The 22257-nt window shown below is 37.9% G+C and overlaps 1 protein-coding gene across 1 annotated transcript in view; it reads right to left on the bottom strand.

Annotated features, from left to right (window-relative positions):
* Positions 1-17164, bottom strand: part of CHMP2B (charged multivesicular body protein 2B) — a 29642-nt gene extending 12478 nt beyond the window's left edge. Inside the window, exons 1-2 of the mRNA XM_045501685.1 lie at positions 16829-17164; positions 2910-3001 (exon numbers count right to left, since the gene is read on the bottom strand). Coding sequence (XP_045357641.1) covers positions 2910-3001; positions 16829-16862 — 126 coding nt within the window. The 5' untranslated portion in view covers positions 16863-17164. The remainder of the gene's footprint in view (positions 1-2909; positions 3002-16828) is intronic.
* Positions 17165-22257: the final 5093 nt, after the last annotated feature.

Raw genomic sequence — 22257 nt, 5'->3', positions numbered from 1 at the left:
ACACAATAACCCTCCTCTCTCTGGTCTCTCACATACCAGCCACAAAGGTTTTCAAAGGTAAGTGCAGGCTAATTTGCTTATTTTCCTTCATATTTTGTATTTTCCTTATTATTTTGTATTGTATTACAATATTGTAATCATTTTTATATTAATATTTTGGGGTTGTGGAACGAATCGTGTGAGTTTCCATTATTTCTTATGAGGCAATTTGCTTTGATATACAAGTGCTTTGGATTACAAGCATGTTTCTGGAATGAACTGTGCTCGCAAACCAAGGTTTTACTGTATTCTTAACAAACTTCAGCTTACTGAAAATAGTATCTCAAAAAAACACGTCATTACCAATGTAACTTATCCCAGGAGCAAAAGCCTGATTTTAACTTTAATAAATCAATAAATGCAGTTCACTAGGTTAACAGACTAAAGAAGAAAAACTGCATGACCATCATCTCAAAAGATGCAGAAGTGAACCTCCATGTTCACCTGATAACACAGTGAAACTTAATTCAATATGGTTCAGTGTCCTAAATGTAACAACTAAAACTATAATTCTTCTAGGAGAAAACAGAAGGGAAAATATTAGCGACTTTGGGTTAGAGAAAGATTTCTTAGAACACTAAAAGTACTAGTCATAGAAGAAGAAATTTCACTTGATTAAAATAAAAATCTTCTGTTCCACAAAAGAAACTATTCGGAAAATAAAAGAGGCAAGGCCAATAACTTGAGAAGATATTTACCAAATATATATTTAATAAAGTACTTATATTTGAAATATATAAAAAGCTCTTACAAATAAACAAAAGGAAACAACATGATGAAAAAAATGGGTAAAATATTTCAATAGACACTTTTGGCAAAAAGATATGTAAATGGCAAACAGGCACATGAAAAGATGCTGAACGCCATTAGCAATAAGTGAAATGCAATTTAAAATGACCATCTAGGGGCGCCTGGGTGGCGCAGTCGGTTAAGCGTCCGGCTTCAGCCAGGTCACGATCTCGCGGTCCGTGAGTTTGAGCCCCGAGTCAGGCTCTGGGCTGATGGCTCAGAGCCTGGAGCCTGTTTCCGATTCTGTGTCTCCCTCTCTCTCTGCCCCTCCCCCGTTCATGCTCTGTCTCTCTCTGTCCCAGAAATAAATAAACGTTGAAAAAAAAAAAAAAATTTAAAATGACCATCTACTATACACCACTAGAATGACTAATATGTAAAGACTGTTGACTCCAACTATTAGCCAGGTTGTGGAACAACTTTACTTTCATATCTAGCTGGTGGGAACAGAAAACATTACAGCTGATTTGAAAAATTGTCTAGTAGTTTCTTACACAGTTAAACATACATTGGGGCGCCTGGGTGGCGCAGTCGGTTAAGCGTCCGACTTCAGCCAGGTCACGATCTCGCGGTCCGTGAGTTCGAGCCCCGCATCGGGCTCTGGGCTGATGGCTTAGAGCCTGGAGCCTGCTTCTAATTCTGTGTCTCCCTCTCTCTCTGCCCCTCCCCTGTTCATGCTCTGTCTCTCTCTGTCTCAAAAATGAATAAAACATTAAAAAAAAAAAAAAATTAAAAAAAAAAAACAAAAAAAAAAAACAAAAAAAAAAACATACATTTACCCCATAATCTAGCAATCCCAATCCTAGGGATATACCCAAGAGAAACGAAATATATGTTCACACAAAGACTCCAATTGTATCTTAATAGCAACTTCATTCAAAATAGCCCAAACCTGGAAATAACCCAAATATCCACTGAACAGATAAATAAACTATGAAAACACCCATACAATAAAGTAATATTCATCAATTAAAAAATTAATACTGATTATATAACATTGATTAATCTCAAAATAATTATGACTGAAGGAAGCCACATTAAAAAAAAGTATTCATAGGGGCGCCTGGGTGACTCAGTTGGTTAAGCATCCAACTTCGGCTCAGGTCATGATCTCACGGTTTGTGGGTCCGAGCCCTGCCATCGGGCTCTGTGCTGCCAGCTCAGGGTGTGGAGCCTGCTTCAGATTCTGTCTCCCTTTCTCTCTGTCCCTCCCCCACTGTGCTCTGTCTGTCTCTCAAAGGTGAATAAATGTTAAAAAAAAAAAAAAAAAAAAAAATTAAAGTATTCATATTATATGATTTCATTTATATAAAGTCTAGAAAATGTAAACTAACCTACAGTGACAGATCAGTATTTACTGCAAAGGAGGGTGTCAGGGAGGGATGGAGAGGTAAAAGTAATTGTGAAGGGAATAAGGAAACTTTTCAGGATGGTGGGGATGTTCATTATTATCTTGATTGTAGTAAAGGTTTCATCATATATATATATATATATACACATATATATATATATATGCTGAAATGTATCAAATTATATGCTTTAAATAATGGAGTTTACTGCATGTCAATAATACGTCAATCATGCTGTTTGTTTAAAAGATGTAAAGCAACATATAAAAACATAACATAAAAATATTTAAAGACAAGCAAGACAGTCTATTTAAAAAAAAGGACATTCATTATCACAGACAAAATGATCACTAAAACATCAAGTAAGATATCTGTGAGTTAACATAATTATTTCCTGTAACTTTTTGTTATTCAGGACCATTTAATCTTTGTTGTTAACTGACAATAAAGTAGCTGTGTTTTGAGAAATATTTCCTCCTGGGCATTCATGACTTCTACAAAATGAAGAATAATTTGATTTTATAATCAGCAGAATACACAGAATCCTGATAAAAGTCAGCAGAATGACACAATAAACGAAGGTAAGCAGAAAATTCAGGAAGATATAAAATGCCATTTCTTAGTAAATCACTTACCACCTGCCATGTGTCTTTTTCTTAGTTAGCTAATTATTCTAACACTAATTTCCAAATTTGTTTGAAAAGTTAAGCTGAAATTTAATGTTCTACTTACCAGCTGTTTTTCTTGTTTCTCTAAAGCTGCTCGATCTCTGATTATAGCCCTCTGCGTACCTCGTAATTCTCGATTCTGTTCCTTTATTACATCTAAGAGAATCACAAAAGAAACGTAAATGTAATTTTCTTCAATACCATTTAAAATATCAGACTTGGAGACTTTATTAAAAAAAAAGAAACCATGTTTTACTAGATGTTAATTTTCTTTATTAAATATAGTGCATATATATAAAGTCAAATATATTAAAACTTGGATCATAAATATTAATTAAAGAACTACAAAAGATAACTGCAGATATGCTATAGTATCCAAAAGTGTATATACATCACAATAAAAGATTCCCTTAGAGAACTGACACTATACAATGTTTTATATAGCACATAAATATGTCACAAACACATTCTTCATCTCTTCTTACCCCAGTATTATATGAAATTCCAGGAAGGAAGACAGGTCACTAAGTCATCATATCATCATAACAGAGTGAAAGAGTAGACCTTCCAATGAGGCAGACCTGGATTTGAATCCTCCCTCGGCCACCTGATCATTATATGATGATATCTTGGGAAAGTTAGTTAATATTCTAAACCTCAGGTTGCTTATTCATAAAATAAGGATAATTGTTAAGGAGTAAATAACACACAATGTCCTGATACACTATTAAAGTTCCACTCAATCTTGAAGTTTTTCTAATTTATTCATTTGGATCCATCAGGTCCCATCTTTTGAAGAATTAAAGTGCTAGTCTAGGTCCAAGGGACTATAATTTGGGTTAGCTGTTACTAAATAGTAATTTCTTCAAAGATCACAGATATTGATGGTAATTCTTGCCAAAACTGATCTTTCATTACCAGGAACCTTGCGAAGTGTTGTACATATATTATGCAATATAATATCGACAATAATGCTATGGAGTTGATTTTTCTATTATTTTAATTTAAATTTTTTTTTAACATTTATTCATTTTTGAGAGACAGAGAAAGAGTGTGAGTGGGGGAGGGGCAGACAGAGGAGAGAGAGGGAGACACAGCATCCAAAGCAGGCTCCAGGCTCCAAGCTGTTAGCACACAGCCCGATGCGGGGCTCGAACTCATGAACCCGAGAGATCATGACCTGAGCAGAAGTCGCGCGGGCTCTTAAATGACCGAGCCACCTAGGGGCCCCTTATTTTACATTTAAAGAAAACTGAGAGTTGGGAAGTTTCAATAACTTGCCCAAGGTCACAAGATAGTATGCAGTAATGCCAGATTTGGATCCAAGTGTTCTGTCTCCTGAATCAGTAACCTTAATCACTTCACTAGAGTACCTTTCTAGTCAAGAAGTAGATTTAAAAACAATGGTAACAGAAAGAATAGTCTCTTTATCAAATGGCATTGGGACAATAGGATGTCTACATGAAAAAGAATGAAATTGGGCCCCTACCTCACAACGTATACGAAAATTAACTAAAAAAAGATTAATGACTCAAATGTAAGAACTGAAATTACATAATTCTTAGAAGAATACATAGGAGTAAATCTGTATGATCTAGGACTTAGCAATAGATTCTTAGATATGACACTAAAAGCATGAACAAAAGAAAAAAAAAGATAAATTGGACTTTGTTAAAATTAAAGGCTGTGCACCAAAGGAAAGACATCCCACAGAAAAGGAAAAAATATATAAACTATATACATATATATGTATATATATATACACACACATACACACAAATTATTAATATATAGAGAGTCTAGTATTCAGAATAGATAAATAACTCTTAAAATCCCAAAACAAGACTACACACACACATATGTCAAGAGTTTAGTATCCAGAATATATAAATAACTCTTAAAACTCAAAAACAAGACAATCTAATTAAAAATGGTTGAAGGACCTGAATAGACACTTATACAAAGGAGATACAGAAATGGACAATAAACACAAAAAGAAGATGCTCAACATCATTAGTCATAAGGGAAATGAGAGACATTTCACATCCACCAGAGTGGCTATAATCAAAAACAAAAAAGGAAAATAACAAGTCTTATGAGAATGTGAAGACTGGTACCCTCATATATTGGTGGTAAGAATGTAAATTGTTTCAGCCACTGTGGATAAAAATTTGGTGGTTCCTTAACAAGTTAAACATAAAATTACCATATGATCTTACCAACTCCACTTCTAGGTATGAGAGCTGGAATATAATAAGAAATGAAGTCCTGATACATACTACAACATGAATAAACCATTAATATATTATACTAAGTGAAAGATGCCAGATACAAATGGTAACATTTTATGATTATACTCAGATGAGATATCAGAATAGATTGATCATAGGGGCGCTTGGGTGGCTCAGTCGGTTAAGTGTCCGACTTTGGTTCAGGTCATGATCTCACAGCTCCTGGGTTCAAGCCCCGTGTCGGGTTCTGTGCTGTCAGCTCATAGCCTGGAGCCTGCTTTGGATTCTGTGTCTCCCTCTCTCTCTGCGCCTCCCCTGCTTATGCTCTGTCTCTGAGCCTAAAAAATGAATAAACATTAAAAAAAAATTAAAAAAAAAAGAAAAAAGAATAGACAAATCACAAAGACAGAAAGCAGACTGGTATTTGCCAGGGGTTGGGGAGAGAGAATGCGGAGTCACTGCTTATCATGTACAGGATTTTAGTGTGAGGTGATGAAATGTTTTAGAACTAGAGATGGTGGTTACACCCCATTGTGAAAGTACTAATGCCACTGAACTGCTGTTCACTTTACAATGGTTAACGTTATGTGAATTTCACCTCAAATAAAACGACAGAGCCAACACTCGTTATCCTTTTACTGATGGAACACCAAACTTATACATTTCTGTGTATAATGTATAACTTTACTCATAATAAAAATAACTACGGTCACCTGGGTGGCTCAGTTGGTTAAGTACCTGCTCTTGATCTCGGCTCAGGTCATGATCTCATGGTTTGTGAGCTGAGTCTCACATCAGGCTCTGTGCTGATAGCGTGCAGCTTGCTTGAGATTCTCTCTCCCCGTCTCTCTGCCCCTCTGCCCCTAATAGTTGAATAGGTTTCTTTGCTCCAAGGCCTCTAAGACTATTTAGTATATGAATATGCAGTCAATTCTTAAGTGGAGAACATATTATAGATTATTTTCTACATTTGTTAAGTCAAGAATTCCTTTTAAGAATCTCTATTAACATTTCCTAGATGTTAATGTTCCATGGAGCACTGGTTGGGATTCTGTTCTAAAATAACACAATTTATTAGTTTCCTACGGCTGCTATAACAAATACCACAGACTGGGTAGCTTAAAAAACAGAAAACTAATTTTCTCACAGTTCTGGAAGCTGAAAGTCCAAGGTCAAGGTATTGGCAGGTATGATTTTTCCTGAGGTCTCTCTCTTTAGCCTGCAGATGTCTGCCTTCTTTGCTGTGTTCTCATATGGCCTTTTCTCTGTGTGTGCCCATCCCTGGTACCTCTTTCTCTTCTTATAAGGTCACCTCGTCCTGAATTAGGGCCACATCTTCATAACCTTTTATTTTATTTTATTTTTTAATTTTTTTTTCAACATTTATTTATTTTTGGGACAGAGAGAGACAGAGCATGAACGGGGGAGGGGCAGAGAGAGAGGGAGACACAGAATCGGAAACAGGCTCCAGGCTCTGAGCCATCAGCCCAGAGCCCGACTCGGGGCTCGAACTCACGGACCGCGAGATCGTGACCTGGCCGAAGTCGGACGCTTAACCGACTGCACCACCCAGGCGCCCCATAACCTTTTAACCTCAATTACCTCTTTACAACCCTATCTCCAAATACAGTCACATTAGGGGTTAGGACTTAGCACGAATTTTGCAGGGGTGCCTGGGTGGCTCAGTCAGTTAAGCATCCAACTCTTGATTTCAGCTCAGGTCATGATCTCATGGTTCATGGGATCAAGCCCCAAGTCCATGCTGTGCTGCTTGAAGCCTGCTTAGAATTCTCTCTCTCCTTCTTTCTCTGCCTCTCCCCTACTTGCACTTTTTCTCTCTCCCCACCCTCCCCCCCTACCGTTCCCCAGCTTACTAGCTCACATGTGTTCTCTCTCTCCCTCTCAAAATGAATAAACTTAAAAACAAAAAACAAAAAAACATGAATTTTGTGGGCATACAATTCAGTCCACAGCACACAATATCTTTCCTCTGACAGGTGCAGACAGACACTAAGTGGCAAAGCTCTTATTTCCCTATCTTTAAAAGCGATCATGAGCCTTTTCATCCTCAACACTCAAATACTCCTAATTTTCTTCTTTTGAACTTAGCACCCTATCTTGCCAAAGCCAACGAATTGGTATAAAAACATTCACCACTTACCCTACTGTTTCAACAGAAAATATGTTCTAAATTTAAAACTATGAAATTACAAATAAACTTTTGGAGTATAACATCTTTGTGTACTGAAAAGTCCCTAAACTCAACTAATATAAAATGAAATGGTAATACTGAGATAGTGATGAGAGTCTTCTAAAGCCACAAGAGTACAGAGATGAAAGAGAAGCCACCATATTGACAAATTAAATTGTGGCCAGATAACTGACACAGATGCAAAGCAATTGCTGAAAGCCTTGATGGAGAAGACCTAGAATTCTATCAATATATACTTTTTCATTATTAGGGTGATATAATAAAAAGCATATATTTGATCTTTGTCTGGAGTTCCTGGCACAGAGCTCCTAAAACCCTTAGTGAGCTTCCTTAGTGATAGCAATATCTTTTAACTCAAGAAAGGGGACCCCTAGATAGCTCCTGGAGGGGACTGGTCACCAGAAAGACCAAATATTTGATTAGAGAATGGGAAGTTCAGCCCCAGCCCTCTGACCTCAGGAGAAGGGAGTGGGGCTGAAGACTAGGTTATAAAAAACTCTTGAACAAAGAGATTAGGAGAGCTGCTGGGTTGGTGAACACACTGATATGCTGGGAGGGCAGCATGCCCCCAAAAAGGACAGGGAAGATCTTGTGCCACTTACAGTCCCCAAAACTTTGCTTCCATTTGGCTGTTCCTAGGTAAAGCACTTTTCTGAGTTCTACGACTTGTTCTAGCAAATTATCACACTGTGGAAAGAGTTATGAGGACTCTAGAATTTGTAGCTGGTTAGTCAGAAGTATTGGTGGCAACCTGGGACTTGTGACTGGCATCTAAAATGAGGACAGTCTTGTAGGACTGAGCCTTGAACCAGTGGGCTCTGTGCTAACTCCAGCGAGTGTTAAGACTGATCAATTTTTTGGAGACACCCCATTGGTATCAGAGAACCATAGAGTAGAAAATAGATATAGCTATCTCTGTTGGCAAAACACATTATTATGACAGGAAATTTTACCAAAACATATAACTTAATCAAAACAGTTTTACTTCAATTTTATGTATCTATGTGTACCATAACTGTCACTGTATATTAGAGAAAGAAAAATAAAGAAAATTAACTACTGCATATTCCATAGCCTCATATCATAGTTAATACACCTATTAATATTTAAACAGTTCTAAGCTATAAACTGAGAACATCTAATGTTGAATACTAAAATAGTCATAACACTTTAAACCATATTATCATGAGAAAAAGATAGTAAAACATTTTCTTCATATGAGATGATAGGCATATCCTATAAAACTTATCCTTTACCTTTTAGGAAAAAAAAAAAAAAAAAAAAAAAAACCTCCTATCCTAAACCCACATTTAATGATTTGGTCTTCTAGATAATTCAGAAGGAATAATTTGAATATGGTTCTGAGAAACTTATAATGTTTTTTTAGGCCAAGTTTATTTCCCATTCTATTTATTTTTTGGTAGGTCTAATTTCCTCCCAAGCTCTTTCAGAGCAAGGAACACAAGTATTTTATTTATTTATCTATTTGTATCCTGACTGCACTTTATGCCAACTACTGTCCCAATATAGTATAGTTAGCAGTGACCTAAGGGAGTACAAAGATATTTGAAATGTAAAAGAATGTGCCTCATAGGCATAGTTAACACATTCCTTTAAGATGTATAATAAACTCTATTTGTTACCAAGAAAGATGGTTGATAATTTAACAATAACAAAACTATGATAGATCTCTTTTACCAAACTATGATAGATCTCTTAGTACGGTGGAAAAATAGAGCACTGACATAACCAGATATTTCCCTTACAATTTCCTACTGCCTCTTTTCATTCTGAGTCAAGACAATAATAGAAACAGGTACTGGGTGTTGCTGACATCTAGGAGATGGAGCAGCGCTGGACTCCTGTCCATAGTGTGCTTCCTTCTCCAGGCAAAAACAAACAAACAGTCCCAGTTTTTAGATTCCAGCACTTCATCTGCCTTGTGGGGTTGTTGTGAAGCACTTCTTAACAGGTAGTAATAAAAAACTTCCACACTGTTAAAATGGCAATGCTACATGGCTGTGACTATGGTATGTTCTCTTTGTGGTATGTTCTGAGAGATAAAAAGGGTCTGGAGCCACCCCACCCATCACCCTTTTTACCCACCCATACCCAGCACAACACTTAGAGAAGGCCACCCAAGTCAATTCCACTATAGGTATTAAAAGCTTATCTCAAGCCTTTCAGGCTCTTTTTACTGAATGAAATATACATGTATGCACTAGAATGATCACAGACTTAAATTCTGGACTCAAGATACAGACAGAAAAGGTCATTCGGCTCTTCTCGGTTCTGAGTCAATAAGGTGTATCTGCTTACAGAAAAAAAAGTCGAAAATAAAAACAAAACAAAAGGGGTCTCCATAATGTAATCCAGCCTAGTTTACTAGAATTCTCTACTGGGATTTGAGTCCAGGCCCCAACTTGAATTACGACTGTCCTTCCAGATCCTGCTTATTTATATACAATTTATACATTTCAGGATTAAAGCAAAAAAAAAAAAAAAAAAAAAAAAAAACCTTTAAATACAGGCATTCATTAATTTGTGAGTTATACTTTAAACATGTTTAAAGTGCCCTTCTTCTGGGGAGAAGGAGGGAGCCTATCTCAAGTTTACAGGGTAGTTGAGAATTATTGCCCTAGGAGCCCCGAGGCACAACATGCAGATGTTTTCCATACAGTGGGATTCAAGTTGGTCTACTGGACAGCATCCTCCCTACCTTTTACAGGATTTGTGCTTTACTACAAGGTCATGTTTACTATAAGGTCATAACAAAATCTTAATCTAATACACCATATTTTCTGCTTTAAATGTATTTCTTTAAAGAAAAAAAATAGTTTTGATCTAAGCAATTTTATTGCCTATCAGTCGTCCTAAATTTAGCCATCACATGGATTGAAATAGGAGCACAAAATGTTCCCACATCCTGCTTTACCATTTTTACTAACTTGCTCTGGAGATCAAGAGCTGAGACGAGAGGGCACGTCCACTTTAGATCTCATCTACCATCTCTGCAGCAGCTGTAAGTGAAGTGGTGATGGGCCTGCGGCCCTGGTATAGCAGGGTAATGGGCATTAGATACACCCTGATCATGACTGAACAGAAGAACCACCAGTGTAAAGGAGGTGTGGTGGAGCACACCCAACAATAAAGAGGAAAGTAGTCCTGGCTATGCAGGGATGTACCACCTTCTTGGGTTGATGAGGAGAAAATAACTGCAAAAAGGCTACAAACTCAAAAGTTAAGGGATAAGAAAGAAATGTTAAAGGTCAGTTCCTGGAAATGCTGGCTCTGGGAACCAAATTTACTGGGAGGCAGAAGGAAAATGACAATGAGGGACTGGGTAGGGAGGAATCGGAATTCGACATGCAAGCAAATCTGTTTCTTAGGCTTTGGAAATGGTAAACCAAAAAAATCAGGGAGGAATGGTATCAGTTTAATTAACAAGTTTTGATACATAGTAAAGAAAAAATAAGAACAAAAAATAAAACAGAAAACAACTATGGGAAAGAGAAAGGACTGTGGAGGATTGTGCTAACAGATTTCTTCTACATTTGGTCCAGGGAGCCAAGGATCTATTTAAAAACTAGGTTGAAGTTGAAACTCTCAGCAGGTCTTTCTTGGAAGGAAGAGTGGGAACACTAAAGAGAAAATAGGAGGGGTACCTGGGTGGTTCAGTCAGTTGGATGATCAACTCTTGATTTTGGCTCAGGTCATGATTTCAAGGTTCCTGGGATTGAGCCCTGCATCTGGTTGACAGCCCACTTGGGATTCTCTCTCTCTCTCTCTCTCTCTCTGCCCCCCTCTCCTACTCATGCTCTCTCTCTATAAATGAACAAATAAACTTAAAGAGAAAACAGGAGAGTCTAGCCCTATGGTAGCATAAAAGGAATGCTTCCCCACCCCCCGCCCCCAGTAAACTCTCAACTCACTCAGCCCTGAGAAATTCATTCATATTAATTTATTATTAGTAAAATATCAGTGTTTTTCAAGGGCTGAAGGAAGGTCTTCAGATGGGCTATGTGTCAGATCTTTAGGTCTCAATTGGTCCTCAAAGACACAGGCTTCGGTACCATTATCAATAACAGCTTCAGTTCAGAAAACTGTGAAAGAGCATTTTCTTGCTTTAGGTAAGTGAGGGAATGACCAGGAAAGCTCCTATGAAAGGGAAGTTTTACAGACTTAATGGACTTGGAAGGTAGAAAACAATAGCATGAAAAGAAATACTAGTCTTTGGGGTCATGCTAGGGATGGAGAAATACAAGAGGAAGACATGTTCCTACAGAAATAACCATACTACAAGTATGGAGAACATTTACTGAGAAAAATGCTCAGAAGAGAGTACTGTGCTCCTGAATCCCATGTTCAGTTATTTTTCTTTGTTGTGCCAAGAACATAGGGGCCAAACAGAAAGTAAAATTTGAGTTTTTAAATATCCAGAACAACAAGCACTAAGGGAACACACAGCATACTAGGAAAGATCTAGGTATTCTAGACAGCACCAGAAGGATCTACCTTATTTGGTAGAAAGCAGAAAAGTTCTGGATAGAATTCAGTTTATATAGATGGTGGGTTTTATTTTCTCTTAAGATATCACAAATGTGGCATCACAACCTTTTGACAGGAGATTCATCCCAAGTTAGTCAAAATGTCACAGATTCTGAACTCTGGACTATTAGCGTACATGGATACAATCCCAATAAGGTAAAAACCAAGAAGCTTCCTCCTCTTCTGTCAGTAGGGTTCCTCAATTACGTCTGAACTTGTAGGTGGTGACAATGGTAAATGGATGTAGACTATAGTAAGCTCTGGATTTTGGAAACACTACTTTTGGTTAGTAAATACTGTTATTTTGAAAATGTGTCTCTAAATTTAATCTGCTACAGAGATACTTCCATGTATTCTGAAGTCTCTGCTACCTTGCATATATGGAAAGTAGGAAAAAGTCAGAAAAAGCATAATCCAACTTTGGAAGGACATAAGGATCTACTCTAGTTCCAATGAATGCAGGTCAGGAAGCAGAGATTAAAAAAATGAGAATACAGGAGTGAGGTACTTAACGTAGTCTGAGATGGCATCAGAGAGAAGTTCTCGGGGAAGAAAAACACCCAAGACAGTGCAGGTTAGCCAGAGAAAGGAAAAAGAGGATCCTATGCATAAGGACATCATAAGCAAAAATAGGTCAGAGTGAGAAAGAGTATTTATGGTATGTTCTGACAAATATAAGAACAATACTGCTGGACAGTAAAATGTTCAGAGTTATGACAAGAAAGACAAGGGCCAAATCAAGGAGGACCATATATGCTTTATCAAAGAGCTCTCACTGATCCTGTTGGTACCAGTGATATAAAAAAGGAGTTCACACTGGGGAGTAGCATAGTCTGATTCGGATTTCAGGTGGATCAAATTGCAAGGCAACTCTGTAGATAAACAATTAAAGAGCTATGAAGTTATAGAGAAGAAAAGCAGAAAGGTGATGTAATAAAGTACAAGGTAAATGGGATCTGAATTAGAGCAGAAGTTGCAGGCACACAGTGAAAAATCATGTGTGTCAAATATTTAAGAGGCAAAAGGAGCAAAACTTAGTAATAATTAAAGGTAGGAGGCAAAATCAGGACCTGGCAACACTAGAGGAGGAGACTCAGGAAAGGAACTGACTTCAAGGAGATGGTGATGAATTGTTTGGAGTCCCTTTAATTTCAGGTACTTTGAGACATCTAGGTGGAGATACTCAGTAAGTCGTTGGTCTAAAACTTAGAAAAATATAACTAGAGATTCAAATTTGTGATCCATCAGCACTTAGGTAATAACTAAAATAATAGGAGTTTGGATAATATCATGCAGGGAGAGAGTGTACAATTAGCATAGTGGTAGCCCAAGATAGAACCAACAAGAACACTAACATTTAAAGACCAAGTTAAAAAAAAAAAAAAAAAAAAATGAAGAAAGGAAAGAAGAGAGGGAGGGAGGAAGAAGGAAAAAAAAGAAAAGAAAAATGTGTGAGAAAAAAAAGAAAAAACAGTGGTCAGAGGAATTTGGGGAAAATATTAAGAGTTTCATGGAAGCCAAAAGAGAATTTCAATAAAGAAATTATTCAATAAAGAAATTATTCAATAAAGAAATGCAAAACGTAGACCCAAGAGATGATTACTAAAAAATGGTCATTTGGCAGTCTAGGAGTCATTGATGATCTTAGCAAGATCTTATCACTGAAGATGTAAAGCAAACTGCTATAGAACTGGCAGGGGGGGGGAGTGTCTGAGAAATACAGGGGTGGAGATAGAAGGCAACACTACTCCTTCAAGAAGTGTACGTGTAGAGCAGAAAGAGATTGGAAAATACTTCCTCAGAAATGCTGGCTCAAAGGAGAGTCAGCAAAAGGAGGTTGTTTCTAGTTCTAACACTGTTAAAAATAGAGTTCTACCAGTAATTCCAAGAGAAAAAGAGACTGATTCCCAGACAAAAGGTTATCATTACATGGTGCCTACTAAAAGTTGAGAATTCCATACACTAGCAAGAACAGCAAAATTAAATCGTGCCATAGGATCTCTATTAAGAAAGTACCAATGATAATACTCAAAGGATGAGGTCCTGGTTTTGCCACTAAGTTGTGTGACCATGGGCAAATTACTTAGTCTTTTGTATCTCAATTTCCTCACCTATAAAGTGAGAATAATAATAATACTTATAAGTTTTGTGAGAATTAAATAAGATGCTGTATACGAAATGCCAACACAATGCTGGCTTAGAATAGGACCTCAAATTTGTCTTTATTGAAGGTAACAGACAAAAATTATACACACCACACTCACACACACATATGGCTTAAAGAATTTCACTTTTTAAAAGACACACTTAGTTGTCCATTTATGACAAATCCTCAATGCATCCTGATTTACAGGTTCATAATTAGTTTCAATAAATAGGTCACTATTAGTCCACATAGGGGGGAAAAACACTGTACACACATTACCCTATGTATATACCTTAAAAATCAGTGAAAGGAAAACCAAATACTCAATTGAAATTTCAAGTTCAAAGGAATCTTTCTCTTCTGTAGCACTGAGGTACAATTCTCATTAATTTCTGTAACAAAGTATACACTACAGAGACTTGTTCATCTTTGTGTCAAAAATGAATTAAACATAACTCTGAATAGTAATAAGTGCTGTAATGTTGTCTCCCTTTTTAATTTACAAGTGCAGTAGTCTTTAATGATATAGTATGCAACTCTTCCAGCCAATCCAAAGAGACAAAAAGATTCAATTATTCTCCAGATCTATAAGCAGTTACATATTTCCCTTATATATCAGAATTTCATTACTGCTGAAACAGATAAAAAGGGAGCATACAGCAAAAGATCTTATGATCAATAATCAACGAGTCCAAGGATCTGGGAGAAATGCATAAAAATACATTACATTTTATAATATATAGCCTCATTACTGCTAAGAAGAATGCTGTCACCTTTTAAACAAAACAAAACACCTTTTTAATAAAACAAGGAGTAAAAATATCAACAAAGCTCTATATCAAAGTAATGAAAGTACAAATATATAATTAAAAAGTCATTAAGTGATTTGAATTGACGTGATAATGTAAAAAAAAAAAAAAAAAACAAGTATGCAGTTATAGTAAGTAGTAGCAGTAGTTATAGTAAATGTGCATGGTGGGCAAATTTGCATTCAGAATTTCACATAAATCTTTAAATCAGTAGTATAGCTCCTGGCTAAAGTCCTTAAGACTTTATTTTCACAAATAAGTCTCTTTAGCAAAAAACATTATTTCTTGGATGAATTAACCCAACTGCAAATGAGTATACAGTTAAATACCCTCACTGCACATCCTCACTGTGTTTTTTTTTTTTATTCTGCTCTATATACTTCAAGCACAATAGTCACTAGGCTGCCAAAAGCACCAAGAAGCACAGAAATGAGAATACAGAACTGATATTTTTGTCTTTGAAAATATTTGACAGGTATTAGGCAATTAAAGCTGTTTGGCCTTTAACGTTAAAATGTTTTTTAAAAATATAATTGGTAACATCACAGTAACAAAGGTATAACTCCTTTCCTCTGCTTAGTCAATTCTCACTGTATAAAACTGAAACAAAAAACCTTTTCTCCCCTGAAGTACTATACAATAACTGGAAACCACAATATTGGTGCTGAAACAGTGTGTGTGTGGGGGGGGGGGGGGGGGTGAAGTACCCCATTAAAGATTAGACAGCATTCTCAAATAAAATCCATCCTTCATAATTGTACTACATCCTATACCTACTTGGAATGTGTTCCAGGTACTGTAAATGGTACTTCTTAGTTACTAAAAAGTCCATAAATTGAAGAAAAAAAAATTTTTTTTACCCACTCAGGTTAAGCAAAAATGTATTATGCTGTGTGCTAAATGAGGGCTAAAATGACATTATGTGTTGAAGTGATGGGTAGAGTGGCAAAGTAAAAATGATGTCTTTGTTATCCTCACCAAAATAATGTTGTTGGCACTGGAACGGTCAATACAAAGGAAAGAAGGAGTTACCCCAGGTCTGGACTCAGCACCCTGTTTGTACCAATCACTGTCTAGCTACCACTGCTCCTTTTGTGGCAGAGTTAGACCCTTACAAAGAAGTGATTCTTTAGTTGAACCAGCAGCAACCTAGACTCAACATGTAATAGGAAACACGATTTTTAAATAGCTTGAATGAATTTGATTCCTGGTGGCAGTCAATGAAAATATCAAGAGTAACTAATCAGTGTTATATAAATATACATTACAATAATTGCTAATAAACACCATTTTGTATATTTCTATACATTCACTTTTTTCCTCTTAAGATGACGTGGAGCTAAATGTCCAAAACAATGCGAGTATCTTAAAATGGAAACTTCTATGCAGATAATACATATCACATCTCTTACTTTAGACAGTAAAAGACAAGCAAAGGGAAGGAAAAATACATTATGAAAACTAAACCTAAGGCACATTCCTTAGGTTCCTTTTATATTTTTACTGGAGCCAGTAAAGCATTTGTTTCACATCTCTTTGATGGGATATTCTTAGGGCCAAACGACCCAGACCCAGGTTCATTTTGGAACTGGAGCCTGTTACACCATCCTCCAGCTCAGTACAGGTTTCCTGTTCATACGTCTGTAAACAGTACAGCTACAAACTGAAGAAGCAACAAACCAACAGATCAAACCAACAAGGAACTGACCAAATCACAGTCTAACAGTTAAGGCCAGCTGAATCCTGTCTCCTTAAAATGCTCAACACCTCGCTAAAGGAAAAACCGGGCGGGGGTGGGGGTGGTGAAGGTGGTGTGTGTCGTGTTATCAGAGAGAAGCCAGACTGCCCAGGTGAGGTTGAGGTGTGGCGAGTCATAAGAGATGAGGAAGCAGAGAAGTGACGCACGAGGGCGGTCACCTGTGGGGCCACTTGAGCCAGCCCCGCCCCTAGGGACAGCAGAAAGAATCGTGGCCGGAAGCCCCCAAAACACGCCAGGGAAACGCCGAGCTGGGCCCCTTCGGCCCGGCCTGAACTCACCATCCACGGTTTTCTTCTTGAAGAGAGACGCCATGGTCGGAGACCGCGCCCAGGCTGCCCGGCTCGGCCCGGTCCGACCCGCGACTGGGAAAAGGCAGAACGGAAAGGACAGGCCCTTGGAGGGTTTGGGGTGGTGGAGCGATGGGCAGGAGAAGAGGGAGGGGTCACCAGGCAGGACCCGCGGAGGGCGGGTAGCTGCGAAGCCTACCGCAGCCGAGTCACCCCCGAGCTCAGGTGACCGAGAACTAAGACACTTTTTGGAGAAGTCACTTCTAGGCGGCGCCTGCGCATTAGGCGCGCGCGCTTGCGCACTGGGGCGCCTGAAGCTGCTGCCTCTGCCCTCACCTCAGCTGCTGCCCGCTTTTCCCGCTGGCGGGGTCGCCGCGTGGCGTGTCAGGCGGGGGCTTGCGGTGGTATCAGAGCGCGGGAGACCGTGAGCGGTGCCGAGAAGCTTCTGTGCCTGGGTTCCCTGCCGAATACAGAGAGAGATGAGCCTTAGTTAGCCCTTTCCTCCCTGCTTCGGGGGAAGCTGGAAGTGGGGCTCCCCAGCGTTTTAGGACAAGTGTGGGTCGTCCCGGAACCAGTTGGTTTACGACCATCCCGTTGCTGTCAGTATCAGTACTCTCATAAGTGCAGGGGCTGGTTGCACTGCTGTGGTCCGTGCCCCAGCGGTGTTTGTCCCCGAAGTTCACGTTCTTTCCCGCCCTGAGGGTCCGGCGATCTCCGTGGCGCTGGCCGGCGCAGCCCCCCATGGGTCTCGAGGCGTTCACCTGCAGTCCTGGGCCCATGGATCTGACCACCCGGCGTGTGTCTGGGTACACTGTTCCTAAGCTTGAGGATGACGGGGCAGGAAGGGAATAAGGAGCAACTTTTTTAATGCAACACTTGGTATTTACAATTTTTGGCTGGAAACATTAAAAAAAAAAAAAAAAAATCCACACGTTTGCCTACCGGTTTAAACGTCTCCAATTCTATTTCTTAAAATCTCGATTTCTTGCCATTGCGTGAAAAAAAATCATGGCTGTACTGTGAACCTATTAGAATGCTATATAGCTGCATATTAGTGCTTAATGTGGGGGGGAGGAGCCCCTAAAGGAAAAGCATAATAAATTATTCAAAGAATACTTATGTGTATAAGCATAAATATGGAAAATACAATCTTAGGATCAAGACCTTAAATTCATTGTTTTACTTAAGCATGTGTGTGTGTGTGTGTGTGTGTGTGTGTGTGTGCGCGCGCGCGCGCGCATATTTCAACTTAATATATTATTTTACTGTTTAGAATATTAATTTTACTGTGAACTTTTTTCCTTCCAATCTGTTAGTGCTTTAAGCAACACTGCCTTCCATAGGATAAAAATGATAATAGCCTTTGTTTCATGTCAATTCTGTCAGGGAAAACACTCCAGGAATAGTGTCAATACTATTAGTTATCTCTGGATTTATGAATCATGTCTCAAGGATTTTTAAGTGTTTGTGGGAGTCAGACTTCACTTCCCCAATTTTTTCTCTCTCATATGAAAATCCTCAGTGCCACTGAGAATCCTGCTGTTGTTGCTAAAATTTAGCTAAGAGACTGCTCAAGAAACTTTCTCAGAATGGCATGGTGATATGCAAACTGTAATTGTCTTACTCCTTCAAATTATTCTAGATTTTATAGGAAAATGGAGAAGTAGGAAACAGGGAAAAAATGTAAACAAGAATACTTAGTCCCTGCGCCCAAAGCCTGGCCTTTCTGGTGTAAACTCTGTGGCAAAAGGCAGTTTACCCTGGCTGCCTATTGTAATGAATGGCATTGAGCTGTGCTTGAATGCATGAGGCAATAAGCTGTTATGTGTGTAGTAATCGTACTCCTCCCTGCTGCAGTCACCCTTGTTTTATTACTCCTATACAATCCCCCCCACTGACCCAATTGTAACAGTTGGGAAAATGCCAAAATACTTAGCAGCAACCATATGGAAGATCCTCCAAAAGTGCACAGCAGGAGCTAAAGACAGGGCTTGTTCATTACAATAAAGACAAAATAAAAATATGTAGTATTTAAACTCACCACTCTAATAGCTTGATTCTCCCATAGTTTGAGCAGGCAGATATTTAGCTGATACACACCAGACTGGCTGGCATCCATTCTGATTAGTTGGTGACCAAACTGTACCAGTATGTTTTGTATTTGCTCCTTATTTAAAGGGAATGTACACTTAAATATAGCTGAGAAGCTGAGATACCAAGGAGCTAAAAAACTAGAATACATAGGTATTTTCCATTTATTTAAAACCACTATCATGAAAAAACACACCATCATCATAAACAAACTCACTGAATCAATAAGACACATATATAAGCATAGTGGATAGAGGAAACATTTTAATTTGATTCTTTTGAAATCTCATTAAGAAATGATGAACTAATACCCTATGGTCATATCATTATGACCCAATGCTCTTCTTCCAAATTGCCCAGATACAAAGAATATTTATTACAAACCTAATGCCACATACCATGCTTAAAGTGAAGAAACAAATACAGTTCCTCCCCACTTTTCTTTTCTTTTATCCACCTTCCTACCAGGTTTTTCATCTTTTTTCATTCAGTTGTTACAATTCTGACACTAATTCCAATGTGTGTGTATTTTTCCCCCACACCAAGCAATTCTCAGACACCACCTAGGTGTTCTATAATTCAACTCAGTTCTGATACTATTTGGAGATTCCACAGGTTAAAGGTTCAGTCTTGTGGATTGCCCCCACTTCAGATGGCAACCACAAGTCCAGGTTGTTACTTGTTCTCCTGACTGAGCAGCTATAAATTAGAGATTCCCATCCTCCCCACCCTCCTCCTTGGGTTTGATTAATTTGCTAGATAGGCTCATAGAACTCAGGAACACTGTTTATTCACTAGATTGTTGGTTTATTGCAAAATATATTAAAGGATACAAATCAACAGCCAGAAGAAGATATCACCAGGGCAAGGCTCTGAATGCAGGAGTTTCTGTTCCCTTTGGAGTTTGAAACCCGGGGCAGAGCGGCACATAGAGGCATTCTGATACACCAGCCCAGAAGCTCCCTCAACCTTGTCCTTTTGGGTTTTCACAGATGCTTCATTACATTGCATGATTAATTAAATCACCAGCCAGTGGTGACTGAACTCCAGCTCCAACCCCTCTCTACTCCCCAGAGGTTGCAGGGATGGGACTGAAAGTTCCAACACCCAAACTACAATATTGGTTTCCCTAGTGACCATCCCCACCCTTAAGTGCTTTCCAAAAGTCACCTCATTAACATAAAGTCAGGTGGGTTTGAAAAGGCTTTGTCATGAATATCAAGATACCTTACCTCACTCTTATCCCTTAGAAAATTCCAAGGGTTTTAGGAGCTCTATGCCAAAAACAGGATGAAGATCAAATATATATATTTCTTATTATAAAACACACTATCACATTTGTTCATCATGGAGAAGTAGGCTTTGGCTCCTTGTAAGAAAAAAAAGTGCTTAAAACCAGAGCTATTCCAAAATGGGTGCTGTGTGAGTTAGTAAATTCCTTGTCAAGGAAGTGTTCAAGGAGCAGGAGCATGTTGTAGACAGGATTCCTTTAAAGAATCAAAGTCTTGATTAGAAAGTTTCTAAGGTTTCTTTAAAATCTGGAATTTTATTTGAATAACATATAGCTTGGGCCAAAGTACCTTGGCATATGATGTTTCACACCCTGCAGATAATACTACCAAACTACCAAATCCTATTGGCTTCACCTTTAAAGTTATGCTAAAGCCAAAAAGACATAGTATTTCATCATTTTGAATCATCCCGATTCAGGTAACCTTTATCTCTCATCTGGATCATTACTGCCTATGTTATTTCCTTGCATCTATCCTTACGTCACTCCATTTTTGTCACAGCATAGCAGACAGATTGGTCCTGTTAAAATGTGGATCAGATCATGCTGGCCTGTTTCTCAAAAAGAGATCAACATCCTCCCAATACTTAGTCTGGAACACACATGCATGTGGGCACACACATGCACACACACATCTGTTCTACAGACTAAACTTCCGTTGTTTATTCATTAAGCATCCAAATTTTTACCATCCAGGTTGCTCTCCTATTTCCCTTCATTATGTGTCACTCAGGTGGAACATAACTGTTTAGAAGTGATCTTAGAATTATACCATCCATTCATTACCTCTATTGTTCTGATACCATATTTCTGATAGTGCTCCCCTTGAGTGCATTAGCATTTTTGACTACCATTCTTTGAATCATATCAAACTTTTAGTTAAGTAAAGCTTTTGCACTTTTTTAAAAATATAAATTCCTACTTAGTCCTCCCCATCCTGTATTTGATTGATGGATAATTTTAACCTAAAAACCCCAAAACGAAACTTTTCATACGTCACTAAAGACATCCACTCATCTTTGTATTTATTCACTTATAAGCACTTTTCAGGCATTGTAGTTATGTCTGAATCCATTTATACTAAACCATCAAGATTTTATTTAACTTTCAGTTTCAAGATGATTTTGAAGATTTTTGTGATTTTTAATAAGACAGAAAGACATTTCTGCTAAAATCAAGGTACATTATACCTGTCTTATTTATATTCATGCTTTATAGTTACAGTAACCATAAAGGTAAAAGAGATGAGTTTGGCATAATTCATACCCGAGGATTAAAATACTGATTTCAATGATTAAAATACTCAAATCAATGATTTCTTTTCCAAATATTAACACAACATAATTTAATAATCTGTTTAATATTGTTTTTTACAGTATTTCATAAAATAGTTTCCTCTTCTTTGAAAACCGGTTATTTGCCATTACTGGCTTTTTGTATCTTAGGTTATAATTTGAATGGATGCCCTCTTCTACTCTGTTGGCTCTTGAGGTGTACAATGTCAAGATTGAGGGTGCTGACTCTGGACACAAACTACCTGGGTCTATAACCAACTGTGCCATTTTCCAGCTAATTAGACCTGGGGCAAATCACTGAACCTCTCCATGTCCATTTCATGCATATAGAATCAGGATAATATCACCTTAATTTGGCTGTGGAAAGAATTAAATGAGCTAATACACATAAAACACCCAGAATAGGCCTAAACACATAATAAGCAGTAACAAGGTATTACTTACCTATATTATTGTTCCCAGCTAACCTTTCCATTTTCTCGAGTAATATCTTTACTTTGAAATTCACTCAATCCTAGATACCTTCACTCTATCAACCTCCCCACCTTTAGTCTATTTCTTTATCCTTAATTTAAAAAAGAAATCTGTTTTTCTTGTCCTTGATTCCATTATTTTTATAATAGACTTGTTATAGGAATGTGTATCTAACATTGGTTTTTACTATCTAAGAAGATACATTGCAGGTTTCTTTGTGTTGTTGTTTTTCTCCTCGGCATCAGATCCTAAGCTCCTTGGGTTCAGAA

The sequence above is a fragment of the Leopardus geoffroyi genome, chromosome C2 (genome assembly GCF_018350155.1).
Source record: "Leopardus geoffroyi isolate Oge1 chromosome C2, O.geoffroyi_Oge1_pat1.0, whole genome shotgun sequence".
Taxonomy (NCBI): Eukaryota; Metazoa; Chordata; class Mammalia; order Carnivora; family Felidae; genus Leopardus; species Leopardus geoffroyi.
This window is presented reverse-complemented; position numbering and strand designations above follow the sequence as displayed.